The 10,927-nt window shown below is 39.4% G+C and overlaps 1 protein-coding gene across 3 annotated transcripts; it reads right to left on the bottom strand.

The window, feature by feature from the left end:
* Positions 1 to 265: 265 nt before the first annotated feature.
* Positions 266 to 10,490, bottom strand: LOC118744411 (glycerophosphodiester phosphodiesterase 1). Of its 3 annotated transcripts, XM_036477424.1 has the most exons (7): positions 10,304 to 10,490; positions 9,850 to 10,176; positions 9,472 to 9,798; positions 9,181 to 9,353; positions 2,149 to 2,350; positions 1,658 to 1,833; positions 266 to 1,322 (listed from the first exon to the last, which is right to left on the bottom strand). In XM_036477424.1, exons 3-7 carry the CDS (start codon positions 9,787 to 9,789, stop codon positions 1,169 to 1,171), a joined length of 1,023 nt encoding a protein of 340 aa, XP_036333317.1. In that variant the 5' UTR covers positions 9,790 to 9,798; positions 9,850 to 10,176; positions 10,304 to 10,490; the 3' UTR covers positions 266 to 1,168. The 3 variants fall into 3 exon arrangements, with proteins under 3 accessions (XP_036333317.1, XP_036333308.1, XP_036333325.1); XM_036477415.1 differs by lacking the exon at positions 10,304 to 10,490 and having other exon boundaries at positions 9,850 to 10,297; XM_036477432.1 differs by lacking the exon at positions 10,304 to 10,490 and having other exon boundaries at positions 9,472 to 9,793; positions 9,850 to 10,297.
* Between the last annotated feature and the right edge of the window lie 437 nt (positions 10,491 to 10,927).

The following is a 10,927-nucleotide window of genomic DNA, read 5'->3' as shown; positions in this document are numbered from 1 at the left end:
TATAGGCCATAGCTTAAATTTGTAAATGTAAGTTTCACGTGACTAAGAATTCGAGCTGATTTTTAATATTTTTTTTTAACGGTATCACGCCTTTTTTTCCATACAAAGTGTGTTCTAAAAATTTTTTTGTATGGAAAAAATAATGACACCATCGGCAAAAAAATTTTCAAAAACCAACGGGAATTCTTAGCCACTTAAAACTGGCTAGAATTTAATGGACTATAAAACTGCACACTTAGAATTTTTTAAAAAATTCGCAATAAAAAGTTTTAAATTTAGACTTATATTGTTTTAGTTAGAAAACGAGCTCCTTTTTTATTTAAAAATAATAATGAACATTAAACAAAGAAAAGAGGAATAGCCGAAACTGGTCAAAATGTCGTCGCCCTATTATTTTTCTCATGACTGTATATTTCCATTTTTAATAATATTATAATTTATTTAAATGTGCGCAACTGTAGATTATTGACAACACCACTTATATCACCTTGTCAAGTTTCAGTCTCGCTGGGTGTTAGAGAAATATGTCTGCATTAACAAAGTTAAATCCACCCATTGATTGCCGCATTATCATTCACTGTTCAATTTTTTCTCGAAATGAAAATGACCACTCGACTCAAATTTTTCATGTATCTGAACAGGAGTTGACAAAGATCAAAAAGTAATGAATTCAATTAAATTATTTTGTCAAAAATTCGCCGAAATGCGTTACGTAAAAGATTACATTATTTTGTTCGTTCGATTTAAAAGTATTTTGTACGCTATACATGGGAACAGCTTCTTAAATGATGAGTTTATGTTACATTATTCAGACTTGCGTAGAGCATAAAAATCACCGTAGAGGTAATATTGTAATATTGAGTTAATCTATACTACTAAAAGCACTTTCTAAGCCTTACATACAAAACACTAAAAAATAAATATATTTCGTGGTAAAACCTATACGTCAATTTAAATGCACAATGGTAAAATAAATTTGAGTTTCATGTAGAAATTGTGCCAGCAGCAAAGAAATTAAAAAAAAAAAAACATGTATAGCTGCATTAGTGTAATATAAATATGTAGGGACGGTGTGTAGTTTGTATCCAGAAAATATTTGGTTGCAAAAAATAGATGAAGTACACAAACATAGACGTACAATGTACATGCAAAGCCAATTATTTCTTAACTAAGCCTTCATAAGAAGATGTGGTTCGGAGCGTAATGAATCAGTTAAATATTGCGTTTTCATTGTCTTCTGAAAGTAGCGTTTTTCGTTGGGTGAGTTTACATTGTATACCAGTGGCCGTACGCCAACATTACGCCAAAGATCAGCGATATGGCTGGAAATAGTTAAAGAATTAAAAATAAACATATATAAAAACGAATTAAACCCTCTATTATGAATTTCCATGTGATAGACGATAAACGCTTGCAAGCCTATCGTATGAAATTAGTTTTCGTTTATTCTTTTCATATGCTCAACAGATGTATTAATTTGAATGTCTGTGGTTTTTGTTCACTTTTTATCGGTAACCAACACAAATCAGTTACGCTAACTATCGGATTTGCTGCGACAAACATCGATTCGTAATAGGGGATAACAGAATGCAAGCGTTTATCGTGCATCGTACGAATTCATAATAGGGGGTAAATCCTGATTAATTGCTATGCTTACAGATTGAATTCCTCTTTGTTTACAAAAACAACACTAATACCAATAACTGGTGCTATAATATTGCGAAACAATGCGCCATAAATCGATGTGATCAGTGTTGAGGCCTTAAGTATGGCCAAGGACAGTGATTTCTCAGTCCAAAGGCCGCAAATCAACTCTGGATACAATTTACGTAACTGAAAAATGGTTTTTAAAATATTAGCTTAACGTTTAAATAAAACATAAAATCAAGGGCTTATATTCAATACGAATCCATGGTTAGAACCCATCGGAGACTTAACTGTCATCACTGGTTGCAATTTTAATTTTGAAATTCAATACTAAATTTTTCTAACAAGCGATATACAAGGTCAACATTAGCCTTATCGATGACAGTTAAGTCAAAGGTCGATTCTTATATAGGAATCTTAATGTTGTAAACACTGCATTTAGGTCATATTGAATATAAACCCTCGATAGCAAGAGTTAACTATGTACATCAAAATCAATACCTGATAAATAGCGTAGGGGGAGCGACTGATGAGTATCATACGAGAGGTAAATTGTGCATTGGCCTCTATTGCAGCTTTCAACCTTTCTAGCATTCGTACGTTATTATCCAGAATGTGCAAGAATACGGTTATCCTTTGTTGCTCCTCCAAGAATTGCATTAACTGTGCAAGCGTGAGTATTTGTTCAGCCTCAAACTGTGAGCTGAAGGGAAGGAAAAATAGATATGTATGTGAAGTTAAACGATTGTTAATTTTTTATTTATTTATTTTTCTAAAACTTGTAAATTAATTTATAAGCTATTTAAAATATAGGGGACCTGGTTTCAAAGACCATCTTTGTAACTCTTATTTGTTATACTTCGTAGTATTGGTCCGGTTACTTTCGATGTTGGACATTGTTGCAGCATATCGTACACCGTCTTCAAAAGAGTCACAACTCAAAATAGTACGTTCGTCAGAAAATGCGAAAAACTATTTCGTAGCACATGCTAATCTATGGGAAATGGCCACTTTACCTTAGGTTTTTTTTTTAACAAATTATAGAAGACATTTGCTCCAGCTTTTGCTGAAAGGTGAATAAAAGCTCTGTACATTTTTAGCGCATAATTTCAAAAATGCCAAATTTTGAGTTGTGACTCTTTTGAAGACGGTGTGCGATATGTTGCACCGTTAATGTGGTGCGCCAGTTAGAACACTTCTTCGTGTTGTTTACGTTGTAATAGTGTGCGGCATCGAAGATAGTGGCATTTGCCCTCATTCTAGCAATTTTAAAAGCTCAAACAGTCAACGACGTAGCGTAGACGTAGGTTGACGCAGACACGATCTACATTATGGGATTCGCGTGGTAACGAAAACTCACCACCGAATGGCGGTGACGTTGCTTCTCTCTCTCTATCAACAGTAAATTTGGTATGCTGCTACGTATGTCAACCTACGTTTACGCTACGTCATTGACTAAATGCGCTTTTATGCATTCTTCACGAGTTAAGTTTTTACAATAGTTGCGACGTTTCGAGAGTTCGTTGTGCATTCGCAGAAATTATTTTGACTCCTTCCATTTCTTTTGGTTGTCTTCTTGAATGTTGGAGCAAAAGTTGGTTATAATAGAACTTAGGCAGGGAACTTTTGTTGTTAATGGAAGCGACAAAGCCTCAGCGGCTTTGCTGTCAGCCATGTCGTTTGCTTTTATTCCGACATGTCCTGGCAGCCACAATAGTTTTGTTATAGGGCCTTGGTCTTTAAGTACATGCTGAATTAAATTGCTGTTTTTGGTAGATGCAAGATGTTTAGCAACGCTTAAGCTATCGGAACATATTAAAGCGTTGATATTTGTTGATGCTGCGTGTTTGATAGCTTGCTGTATTGCGCACAATACAGAGTGCGGCGATAACAGCGCTTGAATGAAGGTTTTGAACGAGTTCGTTGCCGTTTGTTCCACTACAGCGTATGTAGTTATACCCCTTTACTGAGAACCATAGTTCACTATTTATTGCTTGTACATTGCTCCGGTAGTATTGCTCTTTTTAAATTTCAATAGACTTTCTAATACATTGCTGCTGCCTTTTGGTTTAACTGGTATTGGTGCTTTATTTTCTGTTAGGAGCCTTATAATGTTTTCTACAGCACTAGTCCTGATTCCTCTTTAAGTATTTGTGTTGCTAATTAAACTTCAAAATATTTCGTGCAGAGAGTGATTTTTCAACGTTAGAGCTTTTGCGGCAAGGTTGACAGACCTACGTTGCAATATCCAGTCAAACTCGTGATAACGCGCTTCTATCCTGAAGGCCTCCAGGGGTGTACCAGGGAGTAGTCCTGACGCTGTCCAGAAGCATCTGTTCAAGGCAGCGTTGATTTTGCTTTTGTTTTTTTCGGAAGTCTACCCGTATATAGTCAGCCCATGTTGAATTATGCCCTCCGTAATAGTTCGATGGGGTATAGTCGTTGTGCTGGGTATGCAGTAACAGTTGCACAGCTGTACTCAATCCCGACTCTTGCGGCCATGTTTGCGCACTCTGGGCAATGTGAGCAACCCATGTGCGAGATGTGGTAACCAATCCGAGTAGAGCCTTGGGTCACGGCAGAAAGAAAGAGAGCTTCGGTGGCGTTCCCACGTCAGTCGGGTCTACGTAACCGGAACGACCCAGATTTATATCTGGCCAAGGACTGTTACTCCAGCAACACCCCCCAAAAAGTCTTTGGGGAATTTGTATGCTGCTACAACAACAACAAGAGCTTCGGTGGGGCCACTCCGACTTATTCGGTTTAAAGGCTCAGCGAAGCCTGCAGTGTCTGTTCACCAGTAGGTGCGGCTGCAAGCGGGTGTCTGTCTTGGACCAAGCGGATCGCTATGTAAACCTGTATTTGGTTGCGAAACCACCCCGTCGTAGCAATGGGTTGTGCGCTGGGTTTGGGACAGCCACTTAAAAACCCCTTCCAGCGGAGAAGCGAAGTAAAGCCTCGAATGAGACCCCCTTATGATGACGACCATTTGAAGGCATGCTTTGTGCCTCTGCCCGGCTGTTGATGTCCTCGTAAGAACAAAAGGCGATATCACCGCCATCCAAGAAATGCGTTGGATGGCGCAAGGCAAGCAATGTGTGGGGCCTGGCGACGTATACTACAGCTGCCATGTAAAGGAGCGCGAATTCGGTATTGGATTTGTGGTGGGAGAGAGACTCCGTCGCGGAGTACTGATCACCCAAATATGCAAGGAAAGCTTAACGTCGAAAAGTTGCAGTTACAACAGACAGCCAATGGATTCGCTACTCGACTCTCACACCTGCTCATTAAGTACCGCCGTCGAAGAAGTAGTCGGATTTCAGCGAGCCCGAAAGAACAACTGGTACGATGAGGAGTGTCAGGAAGCTGCCGAGAAAAAAGATGCCGCATACAGGGCCAAGCTGCGATCGGACGCAACGCGTACTATGTGGGACCACTATAGGGATCTGAAGAGGGAAGCGAAACGCATTTGCCGCAATAAGAAGAGAGATGCCGGGAAGAATGCCCGAAAATTTTACCAGAGAGTTAGGCGACTTACGGAAGGTTTCAAGACCAGGGCGTACTCCTGTAAGAACAACAATGGCGACCTAGTTACAATTGTTCAGAACGTACATAAATTACGGAGGGACCACTTTTCCACCCTTCTGTATGGTAGCAGCACGGAAAGTTGTGGAGAAGAACCCGAGCCCTCAGTCAATGATAACCTAGTCGATGTTCCTCCGCCTGACTATGACGAGGCACGAATAGCAATAACGCGTCTGAAAAACAACAATGCTGCTGGAGCTGACAGCCTGCCAGCTGAGCTGTTCAAGTATGGTGGGGTAAGTTGATAAGGTGCATGCATCAACTCTTATGCAGAATATGGTCAGATGAATGCATGCCCGACGAATGGAATTTAAGTGTACTCTGCCCAATCCACAAGAAAGGCGACCCCGCCATTCGCGCCAACTACCGCGGGATCAGCCTTCTAAGCATAGGTTACAAGGTCTTATCTAGCGTATTGCGTGAAAGACTGAAGCCCAACGTCAATGAGGACTGGCAAATCCACCATAGACCAGGTATTCACAATACGCCAAATCTTGGAAAAGACTCGCGAGAAAAGAATCGAACCTCATCGCCTATTTGTCGACTTTAAAGCCGCTTTCTGCAGCACTAAAAGGAGTTGCCTATACGCCGCTATGTCTTAATTTGGCATCCTGACACGGCTGTGTAAAATAACGTTGAGCAATACCAACAGCTCCGTCAGAATTGGGAAAAACCTCCGAGCCGTTCGCCACCAAACGGGGTTTCAGGCAGGGCGACTCCCCTTCATGTGACTTCTTTAATCTGATGTTAGAGAAGATAATATGAGCTGCAGAACTGAACCGCCCAGGAACAATTTACTACAAGAGGGTGCAATTGGTGGCTTATGCCGATGACATCGACATCATCGGTAACAAAAAGCGCGAAGCCTGTTCTGCCTTTTCCAAGTTGGGTAAGGAAGCAAAGGGAATGGGTCTGGTGCTAAACGAGGACAAGACGAAATATCTCCTGTCATCAAAGAAACAGTCAGCACATTAACGCCTTGGCACCCACGTCACTGTTGACAGTTATAATTTCGAGAAAGTGGAGAATTTCGATTACTTGGGAACCAGAATTAACACCGATAATAATGTCAGCATGAAAATCCAACGCAGAACTACTCCTGCCAACAAAAGCTACTTTGGTTATAATTTTGGGCTAAATACTTTGGACTGAGTAGACAATTCAGCAGTAAACGAAAACCTCACTCATTAAGCCCGTGCTGGTATATGGCGCAGAAGCATCGAAAATCCAATGAGGCGGCTCTTGGAGCATTCTAGGGAGAGATTTTGCGGAAGATTTACGGGCTTTTAGGGGTTGGCGACGGCGAGTACCGCAGACGATGGAACGATAAGCTGTATAAGCTTTACAGCGACATGTACATAGGGCAACGAATTAAATTACAGCGGCTCCGCTGGCTTGGCCATGTCGAACACCGACACTCCAGTTTTGAAAGTATTCAACTCGGAACCCGCTGGTGGTAGCAGATGAAGAGGGAGGCCCGCACTGTGATGGAAAGACCAGGTGGAGAATGACTTGGCTTCAATTGGCATTTCCAGTTGTCGTCAGCTGGCACAGAAGAGAATCGACTGGCGTGCTTTGTTGAACTCGGTCAAAAAGGCGGTTACAGCGCCAAAGAAAAAGAAGAAGAATAACTCTACAGATGGATATTGTTGTTTCTATGTGTGGTCCTTTCTTTCAGGTGCAAAAGATTTTTAGGAGATTAGGAGGCAAAACGAATCGAGATAGATATAGACAAATGTATACATAAATTATCAGAATGAAAAGATATATCCATTAAGCGGTGACTGTCTCTCCGTCCGTCCGTCTGTGCACACGATAACTCGAGTAAAAATTTATATATCTTAACGAAACTTGGTACGTGCACTTCTGTCAGGTGTAGGACGGATGGTATTGAAAATGGGCAAAATCGGGCAATAACCACGCCTACCTTCCATATAACAGTAATCTTTAGAAATAAGAAAACTGCGATATTTTAGTAACTTCTGAAGATTATTCACTCAAAATTGATATTTACAATAATATTTAGACGAAAAATAAGAATATTATAAATTTTTGGAAAATGGGCGTAGCCACGCCCACTTATGGTTACATGTGTATATCTTGGTAACTGCTGCATTAATTTCTTCCAAACTTGGCACGTTTGTTGGCCTTGGAACAACATACCAAAAGGCCGAAAATTTTTAAAATCAGACAATAATCACGCCAAGAATACGTTACTGATAAAATTTTGGAATTTTGATCACATATATGTATCTCGGTAACCGTTCTACCAATTTGTACCAAACTCGGTATGGTTATTGTGCTTGCCACATAAAAGCAAGACGTTGAAAATTATTGAAAGCGGACAAAAATTACGGCCGATTTTCATATAACGGTAAATTTCAGAAATGCTTGAAACTTCATATTTCGAAATTTAAGGACGCTAATTTACTCAAAATTGATGCACCCCGGCTTACCATGTAGGGATACTTGCGCCGGGTATTTAATGTTCGGCTCCGCCCGAACTTAGACTTTCTTACTTGTTTTATATATTCTAGTTAAATGCAGATCAGTCAGTCCCTGCATGGTTAAGGAATGGTCCAGTACATTGTTGTTGGAAACTTTGTGGTTAGATACACTTAAAGTGTAAAGTAAAAGGCTACTCCTGATTTAGCATATGATATGATGAAAAACTTTGTAATGTGGGAGATTTAAGTGTATGTTTTTTTGAATAATGTAAGTTTCTTGTAGCATTATGATGTCCGGCTTATGTCTGGAAACCAATAATTCCATGTTCCATTCCAATAAAGTTTGTTGTTGATAAATCCTTGTATACTCCACTTTAATATTACATACAAAGATTAAGTGGAGATTTTGATTGTTTCTTATTAGGAATCTAAGTGTTCTGTGTCGTTTGTTTATGTAGGAATATAATAGTTACTCTCTGTACTAAGACATGTTAAGGGGGATACATCTCTATGAGTTTCTGTCGAGTGGTTTGTTTCATTGTTATTATTGTAGTCAATTGATGATGCTGTATTTGAGTTTTTGTTTGTAGTAGTTGTGGTGGGAGATGAGTATCCCCATAGCGAGTTTCATGCGTTAGTCACTTTAGTGTCTTGTACGGCCATGTTAAGTCTTCAATGCCTTTGGGCTCCGTTCATGACTTTTTCATACAAATGGTAATTTAGTCGTTGATGGCCTGATGACTTTGTCATGCAGTGATCATTGATGACATTCAAGCGACAATGTCCTGCAATGAATTTTTATAAGTGACCGCGGCAAGTCATTGCCTGTTATAAGTATTTGATAGGAGTACACCTGCATGGCATTTTCACCAAAGTCGTTGTCAGCTATATGTCGTTTAGGATTCACAGCAAGTGCGAGGATATCACTAAATCGTCATTAGTGACGTCACCAGTAAACCATTTTCGCTACTGGGATATATTTGATGAAAGTAAATACGTATGGGTTTGTAATTGAAGTAATGAATGTTGTGTTTGTGGTTTAGTGTCCTCTGTATGTGATGTACATATCTTTCTGTTTTTCGCATGAGTAATTTTTTTTTGGTTGAGTTATGTTGTATGTTCGGGGAATGGTACCAGTGCTTTTTTATAAGTTATTTTTATATTATTGTTATCTTTGTCTGGTTCCTTTGATTGAAGGTTTGTGCTTGATGTTTTAGTTAAACGATTAAATTTAATATATCGCATAAGAGCTTCAAAAGTGACACAACTCAAAATTACACGTTAGTCAGAAATTGCAAAAAACTATTCGTAGCACATGCTAATCATATGGGCAAGGGAGACTACCTTAGGTTTTTCAACAAATTATAACAAAAATTTTCTCCAGCTTTTGCTCAAAGGTAAATACAAGCTCTGTGTACATTTTTAGTGCATTATTTTAAAAATGCCAAATTTTGAGTTGTATCACTTTTGAAGATCGTGTGCGGTATGTAAGCTTTTTTACCCTAATGGATGCAGCTCAGTTATATTCAGTTTGCGCAATTCCTCCAGCGTATACCGCGCAGTTCCACCCATTAAGCCGCCACGTTCCAGCGTAGGTCGATTTACGATCACTATCTCCCCGTCCGCAGTTAACCCGGCTTCCAGCAGCACATTTCTATAGCCACGTGCAGCACACTGAAACACAAACATATTTGAATATCCGTACGCATGTTTAACAAAGGACAAAAGCCGGCAAGTATTGATTTTTCAAGACTCTTATGATATGACGTCACATTTTGATTATAGAAATTACCTTCTTTATTGCTGCTCTAGAGTTTTCGGGCGCATCATAGCCAGCACCACGATTAGCTATGGGCCAATATGTTAGTTCTTCCGGTGCACAACCGCCCAGCAAACTAAATAAGCGTTTTTCATTGGGGCTTCGCAACTTTGCAAATTTGGAAGCCACACAAGCGACCAGCAATACTAATGTCAACCATGGAATACACGCTGAAGCGAGATTACAGGCGAACCAGAAAACATTAAAGAGCACTGAGAGTAGGCGCGCCAGACACCAAAGCAGTTGGTAGAGCATTTTCAGCAGAATCCACAGTACGTTTAAAATTCTCATTCAGCTGCGCTGTAAAGTTTTTTAGTTTACATTTTTAAAATTTACTTTTTTTTAACTTACCTGCTACACACAAAATTTTGCTAACGCTGCCAAAATTCTTTCTAAAATGGGGCAGAGTAAACTCGCCACTTCCACTAACACCCGGTCGATCGTTGCGCTGCCAACTTCAAACCACCCAATTCTTCCCACCTCTTTATCTTAATTTTTCTGCTTTTTGTTGTTGTTAATAGCTACATATGTATGTATGTACGCATTCGTACCCCTTAAATTCACGAAAATTGTGCAACTTTTAATATCGTCAATAAAGCATGAAAGCTATTATTATGTTTCCTATCTAGGATATTCCGCTCAGTGAAGGCTTTCCGCGCATACCTCGCCCACATTTACCTACGCGGGAGTAAAAAAAAAATTTAGATAGTAAAATTTTGTGTTGTTGTTTTCAAAGTGTGAATCGTCTAATAAGAACTGAATATCTTGCGAACAGACATGGCAAACGGGTCTAATAAGAACGTACTAGGATACGAAAAGAAATTGCTCGATAAAGATATCTAAAGTATAAACATATGATTTTTTCGCTTGGCGCCCATTAGTAGGGTGTATTTGTTTTTTAGGTGCATAATTATTAATTACTCCTCTGGATCGTAATCCATATTAATGGACTGATGAATCGGGCACGAATCACAGTTGCCACTTGTTAAAAAAATAACCAACCAAAATCTGAAGAAAACCCCATCAAATTGAAAAATAATAGGCAATTTACATGATTCAACTTTCGCAGGCGATTAGTTAAACCAAAAGTTGAAAGAAAGTAGGCAGCCGACCAACTTCATTGAAAGCGATTAGTTGAAAGGCCGATTACACCAGGCGATTGTTGCTTTCAACTAAAAATCACCTCATGTAAATTCCGTATAAACAACCAAACTTGTCATCGGGTCTGTTCGAGGCACGTAATAAAAGCGGCATTACTGCCGCACTAATGATAATTTGCAACACTACGTTCTTCGTCGCTTCTTATACATTTACGTTCTTTGTCGCTTCTTATACAATTACGTTCTTTGTAATTCTTCAACCGAAGTGTAAGTGTACCTTTATAGTACAGTACGTTTTGAACAAATATTTGATAAGGACAAGAATGAGA

The sequence above is a fragment of the Rhagoletis pomonella genome, unplaced genomic scaffold, assembly GCF_013731165.1.
Source record: "Rhagoletis pomonella isolate Grant_MI unplaced genomic scaffold, Rhpom_1.0 Rhpom_scaffold_00001, whole genome shotgun sequence".
In the NCBI taxonomy this organism is placed as follows: domain Eukaryota; kingdom Metazoa; phylum Arthropoda; class Insecta; order Diptera; family Tephritidae; genus Rhagoletis; species Rhagoletis pomonella.
Note: the sequence above shows the minus strand (reverse complement) of the source record. Positions and strands in the feature narration are given on the sequence as shown.

Coding starts and splice junctions, on each gene's coding strand:
- LOC118744411 (XM_036477424.1), bottom strand. CDS start 9,789: ATGAGAATTTTAAACGTACTGTGGATTCTGCTGAAAATGCTCTACCAA. Junction 9,354..9,471: donor CTAGAGCAGCAATAAAGAAG/GTAATTTCTATA, acceptor TTTGTGTTTCAG/TGTGCTGCACGTGGCTATAG. Junction 1,323..1,657: donor AACAAAGAGGAATTCAATCT/GTAAGCATAGCA, acceptor AACTATTTCCAG/CCATATCGCTGATCTTTGGC.